This window comes from Erpetoichthys calabaricus, chromosome 4 (assembly GCF_900747795.2).
Source record: "Erpetoichthys calabaricus chromosome 4, fErpCal1.3, whole genome shotgun sequence".
NCBI lineage: Eukaryota > Metazoa > Chordata > Cladistia > Polypteriformes > Polypteridae > Erpetoichthys > Erpetoichthys calabaricus.
Genome location: NC_041397.2, coordinates 2,142,309 through 2,162,885, shown reverse-complemented (window position 1 = coordinate 2,162,885; position 20,577 = coordinate 2,142,309). Strand labels below are relative to the sequence as shown.

Genomic DNA, 20,577 nt, shown 5'->3' with positions numbered 1-20,577 from the left:
CAGAAGATCAAATTTGGCCTGAGACGAGTGGCGATGAGTGGCGACTTGTTAAGACGCCGACTATCGCCGAAGAACACGAAGTCTTTGTGTCCAAAATGGCCTGAATATTCTGTCACTGCCATATTTTAAGGTGGCAACTCGTCATGTCACAAGCGCAATAACGTAATCATAAGACCGAGTCATGAGAAACAAGATGGGAAACATTATGACTTGATTTGAAACATAAAACAAATGTAAAAATTAGATTTTACACGTGAAAAATTACAAAACTGCTCACGTCGCCATGCTTGTCTACTAGAGGTCTACCAAGACATAGCACTTGACCGGGGCATACAAGAACCTTCTGGTCTCAAGTCTGGTGAACTTGGAGTTGGGATGTGGCTGCTTGGCAAGGAGCTCGACTGCAGGGAGTGTGGAGATGGTGTCTAGTGACTTAGGTGAGCAGGGAGGATTATGGGTAGCTGGACCGGTATAGACAAGCAGGCCTTGGGGGACATTTGGCCTTTGTTATTTATCATCTTCTCCCTGTTCTGTTATCCTCCTTTAAAAGTTAAACTCTTCTTGGTTTGGAATTTTTGTTCTCTTTGGTTGTTAGTTGAGGTTTGAGACAGATCAAGAGCGCCCCCTGCAGTCCACCAGCTTCAACTTGGGCAGCCCAGCATTAACAGTTTGAGCCCTGCAGTTCAGCTTGGCCTTGAATGGCGTCGCCTACAGCGGATGGAACGTTCTGCTCCACCACTAGAGAAAGTGGACCTACTTGGCGGTCAGAGTGGTTCAAAGAAAGGAGAGACACATTGAAACGTCAATGAACAGATGGATGAATGGATGGCTTGGTGATAATCTGCTGGAGATTTGTGTGTGAAATGGCTTGGCCAGGGTTTGGTATCCCCGAGGTTGGACGCATGTACTGATAGCACACCCACCACATGATGAAAACCACCAGGATTGGAGCCCGAGTGCAGCAGGTGACTCCTCAGCACCACACTGGGATAGTGTGACTTGTTTTACAATGGCTGGAGTGCCAATCCTGCCACCAACCCCCATGTTGGAGGACCTGCTTGCAGGGCTGGGCGCAGGTTAACGTCACACCTGGGACAGAGCAATTGCAGGTTAAGGGCCCAATGGAGCAGAGTCACTTCTGGCACTTATGGGATTCGAACTGGCAACTCTACTGGGGGGCATGCCAGCCACCCAAGCCGACACAGACAGACGCAGGAGGCACACTGATAAAAAGCACAAGTTTTTTTATTTTTCGTCACCTCATGGGAAACACTTTCCTCGTTTCCCACAGGCACCCCACAATCTCAAGCACAAAGCACAAACTCAAAACTTTTTCCTTCTTCATCTCTCTCTTATTCTCTTCCACTCCTCCTCAGCAAGCTTTGTCTCCCAAATGTCCGGAGTCAAGATGAAATGCTTACTCAAAATAATACGTTGGCTCAAATGAAGTAAAGCACAATAAATAAACCAAACTGTAGCCGCAGGCTGCATTTTAAAGGCTCTGAGGAAGGGTTGAGGTCGGGGTCGGAGCTCTGGAGTGCAGGCGTCTCACCCAAATGAGTCACCTCCTTCCAGGCGCACCCTACTTTTATAGCTCTTGAACCATAAGGGGCGGGGCCAGCTGCCCTCCATGAGGGCCTACTGGTGAAAAAAAGAGAGAGAAGAAAAACTCAGCAATTGCACCCCCTGGTGTCCGAGGGTGGGAGTGCTCAGCTCCGACGAGCCCAGAATGTGACCCCCTGACGCGCATGCGTGACAATATCTGTAGGCTGGAATTCAAATATTTTAAGATTACGTGAGTTGCGACTTATTGGCAGCTTATTGTTCAGCCTTGTTAAGATTACTGGCACCCTTCGTATTCCCGTTATACAATAAATCGGTTCCATTCCTAGTTTTTACTTACTGTATTTATACAATTTTAACAAATGACTGTGTTTTAACTCATATCAGCAGCTACACAGGGAAGTTATTTCAGTTGCTTTGGGGTAATATTTACTGGTCATTTTGTAGTAATGGCTGTTTTTCAGTCGTTAATTATTGGATACGACTCTATCGAGTCTACTTTCAAAAATGTTCGGTTTAAGAAGATTGAACAACAATTAGTGACAGACCCAAAACATACGTCATCGATGCCATTGTCACATCACCTGAACCGCAGCCTGCTGTGTACGAAAGTCACTGAGCCGCCACAAGCCTCCTTGTGTCCCGATTGTGACTTCGCTGTAAAGTGCCACGTGCTTAATGTCGTGTCCTGAAACTTGGCATTGCATTCTTTTATCACTATTTTTGAATACTGTGGTATATTGTGAATTAAAGTTTTAAATAAAGTTGTTATAAGCCAGATAACCAATGAATAAATAAGGGGGAGTAGTTAGTAACGGAGAGTAATGGAGACGGGTGTCTTTTGTAGAGTAGATGTAGAGAACCATCTGCCTTGCACTAAATCATTCACGGAAGCTTCCAGAGCAAATAAAGAATATTACAAATACGATTTCTTCTTCTATTTTTTTTTTTCGGACTGCTACCATTTAGGGGTCGCCACAGCGGATCATCCCGTCTCCGTCTGTTTCTATGTTTTACATCATTTTCTGCCTTCATGTCGTCCCTCGCCACATCCATTAACCTCCTCTTTGGCCTTCCTCTTTTGCTCGGTTCCATCATCCTCGTTCTTTTCCCGATGTCCCCCTCATCGTGTGTGCCCAGACCACCTCACTCTCGCCTCTCTCACTTTGTCACCAAACTGTCGTACCTGTGTTGTCCCTCTGATATCCGCATTCCTGATCCTGTCTACCGAGTGAAGATCGTGTATTCTATAAAAACCAGTAAACCCTAAAGAATCACAAATCCAAGAATGGCAAATACTTTCTGTTTCCTTCAATCTTTGTAGGGATGTAAGATCATGGAGGGTAGAGGCGTTGTGGGAAAGTTTTCCATCCATCCAACCATTTTCCAACCCGCTGAATCCGAACACAGGGTCACGGGGGTCTGCTGGAGCCAATCCCAGCCAACACAGGGCACAAGGCAGGGAACCAATCCTGGGCAGGGTGCCAACCCACCGCAGGGGAAAGTTTTCATTTAATGAAATAAATATATTTGTAGTAAAGCTGTTTCTTTTTGGAGTCATGACTCGTTTGGTTGTGGTGTTTCAGAAGCACGTTGTAGGCGCCTGCGTTCATTGTTTTTATCCATGCAGTCTCGTTTTTGTTTTTCTATGGGTGTGTTGTTAGCTAGAAGTCGTTTGCTGTTAGGAATCCTAATTGAACCCCTGACCGCTGGCACTGTGGAGTAGCTGACTGCTGGCACTGTCAGTAGTCACCACTACCTCAAGTTTAAATACATACACATATATAGATAGACGCTGCATTCACTGTGTTTCCCAGTAGACACGATACGTCAGCGCATCCGCCATATTGCGAGTGGCAAAAGTGCCACTTAAACTAATACAGGTAGATGTGGACACTGGGTTTTCTGATGAAAAAACAATAACGTTTTAAACAGTATCGTTTACATACAACAGATTTTGGCGAATCGTTTAAATGCAATTATTTATATCCATTTATACACTAATAATGGGAATTATTAAATAATAATAATTATAATTATTATTAACCATTCCTCCCATATAACATTTCTCAGACTGCCTTCTTCCATCTCTGTAACATTTCTAGACTTCGTCCTGTTCTTATGCAACACAGTACTGAAGTATTGTTTAATGCCCGAGTCACCTCACGTATAGATTACTGGCATGCTATTCTATCTGGCATCCCACAAAAACGTATCCATTGCTTACAGCTTCTTCAAAATTCTGCTTCAAGGATAATAACCTGCTGTTGTAAATCCACTGAACATATTACACTGATTCTCTCTCATCTTCACTGGCTCCCTGTTCACTACAGAATACAAAATTAAATCCCGCTCTGAACATTTAAAGCTCCCTCCTACCTCACTGATCTCCTCCAGACTTACACTCCCTCTCGCTCACTCAGATCCTGTAATTTGAGAGTATTCAGTCTGACAATATGGTGCAGCCTTAGTTTGTAGAAGACAGACACAACTAAAGACATGAGCAGAAAATGATGGTTGTCAATTTCAAACTGTGTTTCCTCGATGTGCTCCTTGAGAAAAAACACATCATCTGAACCAGTCTCAGCCCAAACAAACGGATTGATCAAAGATACACTGACAGCTTGCCCTAATGTCGACTGTCAGATAACACGCTCATCTACTTTGACCACCTTGACTGTACCCTCAGAAGGAATCATCAGACCTTCTTTGCTTTTTAATGTGAGTGACTGGTAGCTTTGATCATATGATGCTGGTACAGCATCTGCTACCAAACTAGCACGGCACACATCACAGAACAGCTTTCTCCAAATCCTGTCTAAGGGTTACCTCTCACTGCTTCCTGAGGTGGATTTCTTTGGGAAACCTTCAAAGTTTGAGAAATGTTAACAGCTAACAACAATCTACATAGTTAGTGACTAAATACATTTAGCCAAAATGTTATCTGGAGGCTCATTTCAGCACATAAATGCATAGCTTTGCTAGCTTAGCCTGGCGTAGCTAAAGTTAAGATTGTAAAACGGGATTTTCTAATGTAACCAAATATAACCAAAACAATTGTTCAGCCTTACCTATGAAATGTAATCCCCCGGGATCTGGTTTGGGGCGTACAGCGGTTTGTACAATCCCAAGCAGCACATTTTTCATTACTTCACTCCACAGCAGTACCACTCACAATATGGCGGCGACGTTGACGTACGATTCTGCTAGTCATGAGGCGTCTCGTTCTTCTATGTCTATGTTTAAGTACAGAGTCCAGCCCCTCTCGAGGAGATTGGTTCCAGAGTCCAAGCTGTGCGTTGAGGTGAGTCTGACTATATCTAGCCGGAACCTCTCAACTTTGCGCACTAGCTCAGGCTCCTTCCCCTTCAGAGAGGTGACATTCCACGTCCCAAGAGCCAGCTTCTGTAGCCGAGGATCGGACCGCCAAGGTCCCCGCCTTCAGCCACCACCCAACTCACACTGCACCCGACCTCCTTGGCCGCTCCCATAGGTGATGAGCCCATGGAAAGGGGGACCCACGTTGCCTCTTTGGGCTGTGCCCGGCCAAGCCCCATGGGTGTAAGCCCGGCCACCAGGCGCTCACCATCGAGCCCCACCTCCAGGCCTGGCTCCAGAGGGGGGCCCTAGTGACCCGCGTCCGGGCGAGTGAAAACGTCGTCCAAAGTTTTTATTCGTCATAAGAGGTTGTGTTGAACCACACTTTGTCTCAATCTCACTTTGGGCTCTCCCTTAAAGGTAGGGTGAGAAGCTCAGTCATCCGGGAGGGGCTCAGAGTAGAGCATCGAGAGGAGTCAGATGAGGTGGCTCGAGCATTTGATCAGGATGCCTCCAGGACGCCTCCCTGGTGAGGTGTTCCGGGCACTTCTAACTGGGAGGAGGCCCCGGGGAAGACCCAGGACATGCTGGAGGGACTATGTCTCTCGACTGGCCTGGGAACGCCTTGGGATTCTCCCGGAAGAGCTAGAAGAAGTGGCCGGGGAGAGGGAAGTCTGGGCATCTCTGCTCAAGCTGCTGCCCCCGCGACCCGACCTCAGATAAGCGGAAGAGGATGGATGGATGGATGGATGGATGGATGGATGGATGGATGGATGGATGGATATGTCACCATGGCAACTTGTTGGCCTGCATGCTTTACGTCAAGTTTAGTTTACAGGTTGTGTTGTGTTGTGTTGTTTGGGCGCCACTTACTGACTTTGGGAAGCCGCTGGGTTTGACTGTTGGGCCGCTGAGTCGCAGTGCGCGTGCGCTTCCATGCGTCCTGCCTCCGTGCATATATACAACCTTCGTTTAGTAATATAGATATTTTTGGATATGACTCATTGTTACAATACTATTTCATAAACAGCAATGTGGTCAGTAAATAAGAAACGTGAACGCTCCGACGTTCATATCAGTTAAATTCATCATCGAACGCCCCGGAATGTTACGCCACGCCCACCACGTCGTTTAACCTGTCAAAGCTCGTTATAATGTTAATGGACAGATACTGCTGGTTTCCGTTCATTATTTATTAACTACATTTTTTTCCTGTCCGTTTAAACACACCCGTGTCTTTATACGTATGCCTTATGTAATTAGTCATTACGTCAAGTAGTCATTGCATCGTACTTGAGTTGAATTCAGCTCAACGAGCCCCCCAGTCCTGTTCACCCCGCTACTTGACCACTTATTAACTAAAGGGGTGGGATGTGTCTGACAGAGGAACGCAGGTTCCTCTGACCGGAGCGCTTGGATTTGCTTTTCAGAGTTAAGTCGTTTCACTGTCCACGGACGGCTGCTGCCTTGTGCGATGTGTCTGCTGGGTCTGGCTCCGGCTTCCCCGCGATCCCGCTTAAGATAAAACAGGTTTGGATGATGGGAGCTGGCGCCCTGCCCGAGGTTTGTTCCTGCCTTGTGCCCTGTGTTGGCTGGGTGTAGCTCCAGCAGACCCACGTGACCCTGTGTTAGGATATAGCGGGTTGGAAAATGACTGACTAACTGGATGGATGATAGCAGGACGGATGGATTTGTCCGCTGCCTGATATGGACAGTGTCAATGGCCAATTGTTTGAGGTAAAAAGATTACCGAAGATAATATGTGAAGTTCTCTCGGCTGTTGTTATGCGTTCATTTGTATACAATCTCAAAAACAATTTTTAAACAGCCTGTTGCGCTTCGAAAGTAACCCGAGTCCTAACCCGAAGCGTTTCCGTGATTTGATCGTAATCGCCGCCGTCTTACAGTCAGTCAGGCACAAGCCTCGCCCGTGAGTGACGTCACGCAGCTACCTGAGCTCGCCTCCTAGCTTTAGGAGAAAGCACGTGACCCGAGCCGGCGATCAAGGAGAGGCGGTGGGCCTCTCGATCCACCAGAAGACGCGGACTCGAGTAGTGGGTGAAAGGGAAGCCCACAAAGGGGGTACCGATGGTCGAGTCCGGTCTGCGGCTTCTACCTGAGCGAGCAAGTCTGAGCAGGAGAGCGAGTGACAAAGAGGGACACTTCTTGGACTCGGACTGCAGGCATTCGAAACTTCCTTATTGGCCATCAGAGATACGAGAAAGCAGGTGAGCAGCGCTGATAATTAGGCGTGCATGTCACCAAACTACGGGTCTTAAGTGGTGTGGAGTGTGTTAAACGGCGACATGATACCGATGGCACGGGACGTTTCGGTCTGTGACTCCGCTCGGCTTTAAACGTGTCAGATTGTTGTTTTGTGACACTTCGCTTAAGCGACAGTTGCGCAAGTGTCATTTTGAACTGTGTGAGCCGAGGAGGAGGAGGAGACGAAGGAGCGAACAATAAAGTCGCACTTGAGGTAGAAATAATAATAATAATAATTATTATTAATAAGTGTAACACTGGCGATTTTACCGGATGCAGAGCAGAGTTTTCAAAATTAATGAAATTATAACCGCGAGGCAATGAGCAATGGATTCCCGTTTGATTTCTACGCGATGCACGATCGAAGTGTACAAAAGCCGATACGCCATTACTTTGTAAATAAAATTATTATTTATTTATTAGGTGCGATATTCGCATGACTTTATATTTAAGATCTCCTCCTTCGTGTGCCCTGGCGTTCCCTCTTGTGCTTGATTTTGAAGGGAAAGCCTTAGCGTCTGCAAATATTTATATATGGTGGGCAAATAAATAAAGTGAAATAAAGGGATAACACCACTTGTGAGGTAATTTCAATATCTTTTATATAAATGGATGTAAATGTAAATACTTTAAAATATTTAAATAAATTAATTTAGATTTGCAGCCCAATATCGCCATGGAAAACTCGGTGGGCTGTGGAGAGCGTTCAGAGTTAACGTCAGCGGGTGAGCGGAGGACAAAAAGTCCACAGTGTCAAGTTAAGCATGCTGGGGTTATTTTTATCTTTAAAATCCATTTTAAAGGTGATTTCTAATGTTTTTCAAATGTTTCGTTCTTCTTACTGTAAGGTCCTTTTTGTCATCTCCGCACTTGTCGCGTTTTTCTTGTGCTCGTTTCACTTTTCTCATTTTAATTTGCCATTTTTGTTGTTCATTGTTATGTTTGGTGTGTATTCATTTTTTTCACACGAGGTATTCTTAAGATACGATGGCACTGACTATATTTATTCAGTGTCCTTCTAATAACTGCTCTTCTGTTTTATTCTAATGTTTTGCTCTGAAGAGTCGTTGTGAAAGTTGTCTTTTTATAAATGCCGATTGTAATAAACGATCGTGCGATGCGACACGTTTAATGGCAGGAGCTTTGAGCTTCAGTTCACCGTGCAGAGTGAGGAGCGGATGAAGTGCTGGGCACTCGGCGAGTGAGTTTAAAAACACTACACACGACACTAACCCCCCCAAACCCGTTTATCCAGATCAGGGTCGTGCCTTTGCTGCTCCTTTAATGGCACTTGATGGTTCTTCACTGTGCGCAGGTTCCTCGGGGCTCCATTGCTTCACCAAGCGCAATTTCATTCTCGTATTCTTTGCACGTGCAGTTGCTTCTTTGTGCTTTGAAAAACATTCAAATATTTATAAAAGACTGAAATCTTTAAAGTATGGTGGGCTGCAGGACACTAACAGATTAAGAAAACCTGAACGTGTTCTGTGTTACTGCGGTGAGAGTTCTTTTAAGATGGAGGACCCGTTGGTATTTCACAAATCTGTTCCCGTCTCTTCATGGTTATTTATGGAGGGTCTTTCTGGGACCATCATATGGACGGGTCTTTTGAGGACCAAAAAATACTTCTCCTATGCCAGTGGTTCTCAAACTGTGGGGTGGGCCCCCCTAGGGGGCGTGAAGATGTGAAAAAAAAAGTAAACAAGAATTGAAAATATGAAAAATATATCCATCCATCCATCCATCCATTTCCAACCCGCTGAATCCGAACACAGGGTCACGGGGGTCAGCTGGAGCCAATCCCAGCCAACACAGGGCACAAGGCAGGAACCAATCCCGGGCAGGGTGCCAACCCACCGCAGGGAAAAACCACATCTATTGAAAACCAAAACAAATGAACTTAAACTACATTCTGATGCTAGAAAAATTAAATATAGTTAGATACATGTCGATAAAAGTTAAGTAGGTATAATAAAATATGCATCTATATCATTAATTAAAAAAGAACAAATTGGTATTAGTGTGCTCCTTTCAAAAAAACATGGGGGGGGGGGGCGCGATTTAAAACTGTTATGAAAACTCGGGTCGCAAATACTTAAAAGTTGAGAAACGCTGACCTATAGCATCGCGCTGAAGGACCGCGCAGGCACCTTTTAGTTTTAAGAGTGTCGCCCCTTTTTGCATTTGAAGTTGGCTCTTTTGGACAAAAGCAGAAATCGTGACGTCTAGTAGGCCACCAGGCGGGACTCTGGCCGGTCAAGAAATCCTGATTTTAGTGTGTGATTTTAAAATCGCGCGAATCCGTTGCTGTTTCACAAATCATCTGTTCGTAGTTATTTATGAAATGAGGCTGTGGAGCTAAATAAATAAATGAAAAGCGAGCTTCTTTCTGGAATTTTCATAGGATGGCACTTTTGGGAACCAAAAATATTGTCCGTGTGGCACCGCAGAGCCCCGCGCCGTTGAGGTCAGACAACCGACGGTGAAACTTATGGTGCCCTCAACAGACCGTAAAAGATTCAACGCTCTGCAATACCACCCGATGCCAGTAGGGGGACAAACATAAAACAAAATGGCCTCGCGCGAGGAGCGCGCTCAGCACAGAATTACAGCGCAGCGATCGTCAGTCACCACTTTGGTGGTCGCGAGTTGCTATTGTTGATAACTGCTATTGGGTCACAGTGGGTCGCTGCTCTGAGCATCGCGCTCGCCCCCTAACGAATGTGCTCGATTCACCAAGGGGTTAAGGGGGCTAGTGGGTCTCACACATACAAGTAAAAAGACTAATGGACACCAAATGGTTTGAGAAATGCCCTTCCAGCACTCTGGAAGCGTTTGGTGTTTAATAAAGTTGTAATTGATCATTTACTTTATTTCCCATAAACGATTTCTTGTATTCTGCGGTGGGTTGGCACCCTGCCCAGGATTGGTTCCTGCCTTGCGCCCTGTGTTGGCTGGGATTGGCTCCAGCAGACCCCCATGACCCTGTGTTTGGATTCAGCGGGTTGGAAAATGGATGGATGGATTTCTTGTATTAGGAATTTATCATTTTCCGCATACTTACTCTCCAGAGACACACACAGAGTTCAGGGTCAGTTATTTGTATAGCACCCCCCCGGAGCAATTGCAGGTTAAGGGTCTTGCTCACTGCCAGGATTTGAACTGCTAACCTTCAAGTTTAACCAGCCCAGGTCCTTTAGCCAGAGAGCCACCACCTTAATGATGCGTGTCATCGTCATTGTCAGTGCCAGAGTCGACAGTGTAGACACCCAGCACACCCACCGCTGTATCTTCAAACACCGAGCAGAACATGCGTTCAAATACATCGGAGAGACCCTCATCCTTGGCATTTCAAGTTAATGTGTTTCCAATAAAAAAAACGAATTGAATCTCCAAGGCACCCGTCCTCTCCTGCCACCCCACACTGCTGACCGCTTGAGGGAGTTTCTGGAGGATTACAAGTTGGTTGGTTGGGTGAGTTCTGTGCCGCGGACTCTGCTCTCGCATTTAAAGACGAGTTTCTTTTTGAAATGAAATGCAAATCTGAATCAAATGTGAGGTTGTGCCGGTCAAAGCCCATTTGGAGCCCTAGGTGGGTTTTGAGGACGGGACCCCTCAGTGTCCATAGTGGGTAATCCATATTAGACTTCAATGACTGAGGTTTGGCAGGCCTGCCACTTCAGTTACATGAACAGCGCCCCCTTGTGTACGTATTGGAGTGGCCCAGCTCTGGATGTAGCTGCCATTCTGGATTTTATAATGTGGGCACCCCATGCCACCCCTGGCAAGATTCTACCCCCTGCCTATACCTAAATCCGCCAGTCTGTGTGGTTTAGTAGCCCAGTGGTAAAGGAGGGGGAAAGCTTTCAGCTGGGCCCACTTGGCACCCTTTGTTGTACCCTTTCCTAGATGGTCCCATTTCTACACCAAGCTCTGCTCATTAGAATTCCTTCTGAACGTCCCTTCAGTTTTTTTGGTTTTGTCCCCCTGACTTGGGGGTGGGTACCAGAACTTGTGATATTTGACAGGTGGGGGTGGGTCTGCCTGTCAGCATTGAAGTAACATGATGCAGACCTGGGCACATTATTACTAGGTCACCATGGCGACTGACAACAAAAGAAAAGGGGCACACAACTCCTGCTCTTTTCAATGCACGATGTCACAACAACAAGCTGCCATGGTCAGGAGGGTGGTCTCGTAGAGCAGGGGTAGGCAACGTCGGTCCTGGAGTGCCACAGTATGTGCAGGTTTTTGTTCCAACCCAGTTCCTTAACGAGAACTCAATTATTGCTGATGAAGCACATATTGCTTAAGTGACATTTTAATGCTTCATTTTAGTGGTCTCGCTTGTTAAGGTTCTCCAACCTTAATTGCTTATTTCAATCTTAAACTGCTGCATTCAGTGTTTTAATTGCTCCTTATTAGGAATAAGATGTAAAAGACAAAGCAGCCAGCAGTTCTCCAGCTAGCTTTTTTCCAATTACATCTGTGTGTGTTCATCATGCACGGTTTGATTTAATAAAACACTTAATAGAAAAATGTGACAGACTGAAAATGATCTGTTTTAGGCTTCAAATCATTTGGATGATATCCTTGGAAAGGAAAAAAATCTACGATATAAAAGCCTTACATTGCACAGACTAACAAGCCATAAAATTAAATAAGGTCTGAGATTGGCAATGATTGGTTTCTAATTAAGCAATTGGGTTGGAATGAAAACCTGTAGCCACTGCGGCTCACCAGGACCGACATTGCCTACCCCTGTTTTACATCTTATTGCTAATAAGGAGCAATTAAAACACGGAATGCAGCAGTTTAAGATTGAAATAAGCAATTAAGGTTGGAGAACCTTAACAAGCGAGACCACTAAAATGAAGCATTAAAATGTCACTTAAGCAATATGTGCTTCATCAGCAATAATTGAGTTCTCATTAAGGAACTGGGTTGGAACAAAAACCTGCACATACTGTGGCACTCCAGGACCGACGTTGCCTACCCCTGTCGTAGAGTACGGGCAGGTAGCTTCAGCTTTGTACCCTCAACACCTAAGGTCTTGCTATCCAATCAAGCCTGCCGCATCCACAACACGCTGTCTCTTGAGCCAGCAGGGCATTCTGAGTGTGCGCCCAGGGGTCTGTGACAAACAAGGGGCACGAAGACATGACTGGGAAATATGGCACAGTATTAAATTATCAGGTTTCTGCATTCTTAAAAGTCTGATCAGCTCTCTGTTAAGGAGGCCTGTGGGGTTTGGAGGTCTTAATGGGGGGCTTGTGTTGCACTCGTCGGTGTGTTTGTTGCCTTCCTTCTAATACACAAATGAGCAGAAAAGGAAGGTGGCGTTGGCCTGATGTTATGATTGGCATACCTGATGTTGTTAATGTGTGAGTGTGTGTGCCAGGTGGAGGTGGGCCATCTGAGCCGTGAGGCCCGCCAGGGTCTTATTTTGGGTAGTTGTCCTCATGTCATTGTTGTGATTCACGCTGATTGGTTATGTGTGTCATGCTGGTGCTCCACAGCACACCAGTCACACCAGTTCCATGTTTCCCCTTCATCACACCGTGGAGACCACAGTGCTTGTGGTTATTTATTTTTTTTTAAATGTCACCTGCTGCTTGTCATCTCCATGAAGACGCACCATTGTGGACATTCCCAGCAAACGTGCCCACAAGTCATCGACGCCCACCCCAAACCAGTCAAACCCCAGTGTGTCATTCGGCACGTGACGATGGCTGCTTGCATTTCCAGATGACAACAGCGGCACTTCTTTCTGTAGCACGTTTTCATATACAGGGTGGAGCCCAATGCGCGTTACAAAATGTCAAAGCAATGATTACGAGAAAAGAGGAAAAATAAATAGAATTCGGTAAGAATAATAATTAATAAAAAATAAATCGGGGTGGGCTTCCATCACATACGGCGACGTCTACTTATTAGAGGAGTGGAGGGCATCAGACGCAGTCCGCTGGCTTCGTTATGCTGACGGGCAGACCGCACGTACTTCAGCGTTTTACACAGCAATGCTTGGTGCGATTTTACATGAAGAGCTGGGAATGTTGGGAAACCCAAGAGAGACGACACAAGCGATGTGTCAAAAGACAGCCACACGTTTGACCGAAGTGACGCTGTCCTCGTGAAGGCCAAACAAACCGCATGCTGGCGTTACAAGACTTCATGTCCAATGGGATTATTGTGAGAATTTGAGGGGGCAAAGGGAAATCGCCAGGAGATGAAGACGTGAGAATTAGAAACGTTCAAAGAGAGCAAACGGGCAGAAATGAAAACAACAAAGCGAGACGCAAAGTCGAAGGCAGAGAGGACACGAAACCTGACACTCGGACACTGGAGCTGAACACGCGACGGGGTCGTTTTTATCCAAATGTTACCTACATGAGACGCCTTGAAACCACCGCCATACTTCGGCCCCCCCACCCGCCCAGTGTTCGTTTGGCGCTCTAATATTTTAGGTGGCAGATCTTCACCTTGAGCTTTTCAGGTTTGTTTCCACAGCATCTCCAGCGCTGCCCGTCTGCCATTTACACACACAGAGCTTCTTCTCACCACCTCAAGATGCCAACCTTCTGGCTGGGAGAGGCTCCAGCTTCTCGTAACCCCGTGTAGGATCAGCAGGCTTAGAAGATGGATGGAGGTGGCACTCATTGCAACGCGTTTCTTCATATTTCACTGGAATGTGGCAGGAGCAGAGGGAAGTCCGAGAGGGTAAACACATTCCTTTATGGTCAGACATTTCTGAACTTTTTAAGCAGTGCGAGTTACTCATAAACTCGTCAGGATGGCACAAGTCCAGCTTAGTAAATTTCAGTCCGTCCCTGCCAACACTGCCAGGCAGTCCTCAACTCTGGGAATTGGATTTTGTGACTTGGTGTACTCACCACACAGTCGAATTGTGGAATCGGGTTTTAAAAGGGGAACCACATGGGGGGCGGCCCCCCTCGGAGTATGTCGCTCTTGGCACTCTGTTTAAATGCTTGTGCTGTTTTTGCTGAAGCCCTAAAAACATCCTGCCACCTAAAGAGCACTGTGGGAACTGTAGATGAACACAACTCCTCCTTGACCAAGCGAGCACCTGCTTCAGAGTCGCACTTCCAGTTTTGAACTTCTCGCCCGCTCAGCTTCATCTGCTGACATCAACTTCTCCCCAGTGCAGCAGGCTCGGCGCCTTCATGAATGTTCCAGAAGGACGTCTTTATACAGTCGGCTCCACGAGGGTTTTCATCATTTTGGCTTTGTGTGCCCCCCAACAATGGATCTGAAATGAATCGTTACAGGATTGAAGTGTTTTCATTCAAGGGGTTTAACGAAAATAGCGTGAGCCGTTTAGGAATGACAGCCATTTGTATACGTGGTCCCCCTCCTCAATTTTTAGAATTTGGACAGGCTAACATAATTATAAATATAACAATCAGTCAGTCAGTCCGGCAGCCATTATCCAACCACAGGGTCACAGGGGGGTCTGCTGGAGCCAATCCCAGCCAGCACAGGGCACAAGGCAGGAACAAATCCTGGGCAGGGTGCCAGCCCACAGCAGGACACACACACACACACCAAGCACACACTCTAGGATGGCCAATGCACCTAACCTGCATGTCTTTGGACCGTGGGAGGAAATTCACACAGACACGGGGAGAACATGCAAACGCCACGCAGGGAGGACCCGAGAAGCCAACCCGAGTCTCCTTACTGCGAGGCAGCAGTGCTACCCACTGTGCCACCCCAAATATAATGATCATTTTTACTATTCGGATAAAAATCCTTTGCAGTCAATGACTGCCTGAAGTCTGAGCCCACGGCCTTCTCCAAGTGCTGGGTGTCCACCCCGGTGATGTTCTGCCGCTGATCTTCAGGTGCTGCTTGTTCGTTGGACTTTCGGTTTTGTCTTCAGCAGGTGAACTGCATGTCCAGTTGGGTTGAGGTCAGTTGATGGACTTGGCCGTTGAAGAATATTCCACTGCCCTTAGTTTGATGACCCAGTATGTTTTTGGCTCGTTGTCCATCTGTACTGTGAAGTGTCGTCCTGTCAGTTTTGTAGCGTTTGTCTGGCGCCCTCTACACTTTGGAGTTCATCCTGCGCCTTCTGTCACCAGTCACATCGTCACTAAACACCAGTGACCGACTTCCATTGGCAGCCACACGTGATCAGGCCATAACACGGCCTCCGCCATGTTTCACAGATGATGTGCTGTTCCTTCTCTTCTCCTTATTCTTTCCATCATTCTGGTACATATTGGTCTTAATTTCATTTGCCCAAAGAAAATTGAATTTTGGAATTTGGAAAAATTGAAAGTATTTAAGAGGATGTGGCAACAACATCCATGTTATACTACACTGTGGGTGCCACCATTTCAGAGCAAAGGCATCGGGTGTTTTCAGGGCGATCTTTCTTTCCCCAGAATGCCTTGGAATGTGTGACCCATGTGACATTTCTACAGTGCCCAAAATTGACGGGTGAATCGTTGTGTAAGAATCTTAAATTGTTTTTCTGGTTTTTGCTCTTTGAGTTTCAGTTAGTGATTCTGGTTGGCCTGCTCTTTGGCACCCACCTTAGATGGCTCTGCACTCTGCGTTCATCTCCCGGTCCTTATCATCAAATCTGTGAAGAGAAAGGTAGGCACTGAAGCCTGCTGCTTGAGTTTATGGCCTGGCTGATTTCTTTCTCTTCTTTTTTTTTTCTTTCTGGTTTTTGTCTTCAAGGCCTGCCACCAAAGATTTTAGCGAATTGGTGGATCATAAAATTCACAGTAAGGCCGTGTCACAAAGTCTCACTCCAAAAAAAAAAAAAGGCTAAGTGGAGGAGCAAAGGGCCCTCAACCTGAGTGGTCATCCAGGGAGACACCTTGGGGAAGGGGGGGGGGGTTTAGGGGCCGGGGTCCAACCACTGAGGCTAACTGTGTGTGGCGCTATAAGACAGGGGGCAGTGTTTGTAGAGTACCCTTCATAGCAAGTCTTACCAGGAAGTGCATTTGTTGTGAAGGATTATGTTGGTGTCCAGAATTAAATCACAGCTACTAAGGCCATCCGGTCAGAGACAAATGAAGATGTCCAAAATCTGTTTATTGGATCCTTCCAAAGTTATATAATTGTGAAGGGAAAATAAATATAAATTAGCTCTTAGTTTCTCTCTCTCTCTGTTGAATTATACGACTTTTTTAAAAAGTTATTAGGAGACCGTGTCATTAACCAGCCACTAGATGGCACTCTACACTCAGGATTATCTCCATACAGAGGCATTTCTAGAACATTAAACGGGAATATGAAATAAATAAACTACTTAAATAAGTAAACCAATCTAATATATACAGTGCATCCGTAAAGTATTCCCAGCACATCACTTTTTCCACATTTTGTTATGTTACAGCCTTATTTCAAAATTGATTACATTCATTTTTTTTCTCAGAATTCCACACACAACACCCCATAATGACAACGTGAAAAAAGTTTACTTGAGGTTTTTGCAAATTTATTAAAAATAAAAAAACTGAGAAATCCCATGTCCATAAGTATTCACAGCCTTTGCTCAATACTTTGTCGATGCCCCTTTGGCAGCAATTCCAGCCTCAAGTCTTGTTGAATATGATGCCACAAGCTTGGCACACCTATCCTTGGCCAGTTTGGCCCATTCCTCTTTGCAGCACCTCTCAAGCTCCATCAGGTTGGATGGGAAGCGTCGGTGCACAGCCATATTAAGATCTCTCCAGAGATGTTCAATCAGATTGAAGTCTGGGCTCTGGCTGGGCCACTCAAGGACATTCACAGAGTTGTCCTGAAGCCACTCCTTTGATATCTTGGCTGTGTGCTTAGGGTCGTTGTCCTGCTGAAAGATGAACCGTCGCCCCAGTCTGAGGTCAAGAGCGCTCTGGAGCAGGTTTTCATCCAGGATGTCTCTGTACATTGCTGCAGTCATCTTTCCCTTTATCCTGACTAGTCTCCCAGTCCCTGCCACTGAAAAACATCTCCACAGCATGATGGTGCCACCACCATGCTTCACTGTAGAGATGATATTGGCCCAGTGATGAGCGGTGCCTGGTTTCCTCCAAACGTGACGCCTGGCATTCACACCAAAGAGTTCAATCTTTGTCTCATCAGACCAGAGAATTTTCTTTCTCATGGTCTCAGACTCCTTCAGGGGCCTTTTGTCAAACTCCAGGTGGGCTGCCATGTGCCTTTTACTAAGGAGTGGCTTCCGTCTGGCCACTCTACCATACAGGCCTGATTGGTGGATTGCTGCAGAGATGGTTGTCCTTCTGGAAGGTTCTCCTCTCTCCACAGAGGACCTCTGGAGCTCTGACAGAGTGACCATCAGGTTCTTGGTCACCTCCCTGACTAAGGCCCTTCTCCCCTGATCGCTCAGTTTAGATGGAGGCCAGCTCTAGGAAGAGTCCTGGTGGTTTACAACTTCTTCCACTTATGGATGATGGAGGCCACTGTGCTCATTGGGACCTTCAAAGCAGCAGAAATATTTCTGTAACCTTCTCCAGATTTGTAAATTGAGACAATCCTGTCTCGGAGGTCTACAGACAATTCCTTTGACTTCATGCTTGGTTTGTGCTCTGACATGAACTGTCAACTGTGGGACCTTCTATAGACAGGTGTGTGCCTTTCCAAATCATGTCCAGTCAACTGAATTTACCACAGGTGGACTCCAATGAAGCTGCAGAAACATCTCAAGGATGATCAGGGGAAACAGGATACACCTGAGCTCAATTTGGAGCTTTATGGCAAAGGCTGTGAATACTTATGTACATGGGATTTCTCAGTTTTTTTATTTTTAATAAATTTGCAAAAACCTCAAACTTTTTTCATGTTGTCATTATGGGGTGTTGTGTGTAGAATTCGGAGGAAAAAAATGAATTTAGTCCATTTTGGAATAAGGCTGTAAGATAACAAAATGTGGAAAAAGTGACACGCTGTACATGTGTGTGAATGAGAGGGAGGTCAGTGGAATGGTGAGGATGAGGGAGTAGAGTTGGTGAAGGTGGATGAGTTTAAATACTTGGGATCAACAGTTCAGAGTAATGGGGATTGTGGAAGAGAAGTGAAGAAGAGAGTGAAGGCAGGGTGGAGTGGGTGAAGAAGAGTGTCGGGAGTGATTTGTGACAGGTATCAGCAAGAGTGAAAGGGAAGGTCTACAGGACAGCAGTTAATACAGCTGTGTTGTATGGGCTGGAGACGATGGCACAGGAGACAGAGCTGGAGGTGGCAGATTTAGAGATGCTAAGATGTGCATTGGGTGTGATGAGGATGGACAGACAGATTAGAAATGAGGACATTAGAGGGTCAGCTGAAGTTGGGACAGTTGGGAGACAAAGTCAGAGAGGCGAGATTACGTTGGTTTGGACATGTGCAGAGGAGAGATGTTAGGTATAATGAGAGAAGGGTGCTAAGGATAGAGCTGCCAGGGAAGAGGAGAAGAGGAAGGCCTAAGAGAAGGTTTATGGATGTGGTGAGAGAGGACATGCAGGTGATGGGGGTGACAGAGCAAGATGATGAGGACAGAAAGATATGGAAGAAGATGATCCGCTGTGGTGACCCCTAACGGGAGCAGCTGAAAGAAGCAGATATCCAAATTTGACGAGATACACTTTTCTGTGATTTGGTGATTAAAATGCATAGACTTTCATTTGACGTGTCATTTTCTTTCCATAGTTAAACTGGTTAGAAATTTCAGTTTAGCAAATCTGTATTTTAATTGATTTAAATGTAATTATTTTATGGGTGCCTAACAACTTTTATTTTTAGTCACTCATTACCAACAAAATCTTTGTATAAGAAATAATATATATTTTTAATTTTTAGTGCATTTTTGAATAAAATCGTGTTACTTAAAAATCTCCACACAGACCCACCCCCCTTATTCACGTGCTTGTCAGAGCTGATTGTTCCAAAAAGGGGACACACAGAGGGGTCTTCAGAGAGTGATGATGATGTCCTGTCCTTTTATCAGCCACCTTACAGTTAGCATGATGAGTGGCAGCAGTCGGCCCGTTTCAGTTTAACAAAGAAGTCACCTAACAAAGTAAAATAAAATGGCTGATAATGAGGGTCCTGCCCTTCTTCCAAATGGAGTGGCTGTGCACCATCACAGTGTCCTGTGTGTCTGTGTTCATAACTCGGATGAACTAAAGTAACATATCAGTTTGGGGAGCACTCAATTAAAATCTTGGAACTAGTCAATGGCATTTATTTATTTATTTTATTTGTTTTTGGAAAGGTATGAAAAAATGGAAGAAATGGCAACAACAACGAGAAGCCATTTTGAAAAATGATGATCCTTCCATTGAAAACTCACTTCCTCGTCCTCATCATGAAGTTGTCTTATGTCGGTGAGTTCAACTTCATCTTTTTCCATTTGATTACTTTCTGTGGTTTCAAAATCCATCATTTTATTATCATGATCATCATCACTGGTTCAATGGTCGGTATCCAGGTTGACCCTGGTTAGCCGGTTGCCCCCCATTCCTTTTCCTCCGCTCTCCACAGTCCAGGACCATTTGAGCTGAGACCCAATCTTCTCCCATCTCCTTCAAGGACGGCGTCTTCCCTTCATCTCTCCGCACTCGGCCAGCTGGAAGTCAAACTGGCACACTTTGCCCTTGTAACTCCTGAAGTCAATGATTGCATTTTTGATGAGCACCCGCATTGGTGCCACTCACTCATTCAGACTTTTGAGTTTGTTTACTTCTTGCAATTGTGGCAAAATATCAAGTTAGAAAACACGTGAATGGTGTCACATTTGGGTGCGTTTTAGAGATTGGGTTCACCATGACGAAGGGTTTTTGATTTTACTTCATCAAAGACACACCACTATCTTTTTTTTATTTTTATTATTTCCATTAAAAACAATCTTTGCTTCCATGTGGGAGACTGGCATCATGCCAACTGACTGGAAAACAGGACTTGTCGTCCCTTTCTGGAAATGGAAAGGTGACCACCTGAATTTGCAGCAACTACAAGGGGATAACACGGCTCTCGATGCCGGGTAAGGTCCTCACTAGGATTGTCCTCCATAGGATCCGTGATCACTTGATCACCTACCAGCGACCAGAACAGTCTGGTTTTACACCTAAGAAGTCGACCATCGACCACATCCTGGCACTGAGGGGTCTCAGGAAGCGCAAACGCGAATATTGGCAGAGTTTCTTTGCAGCCTTTGTCGATTTTCGTAAAGCGTTCGACTCAGTTGATTGAGCTGCCCTGTGGGACATCCTGAGGGTCCCCTGTAGGTTGCTGGATATCATGGCCGGCCTGTACACTGGTACTGTGAGTGCTGTGCACAGTGGAGGTGGACCCTCTGTATTTTTCCCAGTTTAATATGGGGGTCTGTTCAATGTTTGCATGGACTGGATGTTGGGCACGGTTGTGGGGTCCAGCGACTGAGGGGCATCTGTTAGTGAAGAGAGATTCACGGATCTT

At 45.8% G+C, this 20,577-nt stretch overlaps 1 protein-coding gene across 1 annotated transcript in view; it reads left to right on the top strand.

The window, feature by feature from the left end:
• The first annotated feature begins 6,847 nt into the window (after positions 1-6,847).
• LOC114641482 (interferon alpha/beta receptor 2-like) overlaps positions 6,848-20,577 on the top strand; it is a 46,097-nt gene continuing 32,367 nt past the window's right edge. The window contains exons 1-2 of the mRNA XM_028790512.2: positions 6,848-7,109; positions 19,376-19,487. Of these exons, the coding sequence (XP_028646345.1) occupies positions 19,427-19,487 (61 nt within the window). The 5' untranslated portion in view covers positions 6,848-7,109; positions 19,376-19,426. The remainder of the gene's footprint in view (positions 7,110-19,375; positions 19,488-20,577) is intronic.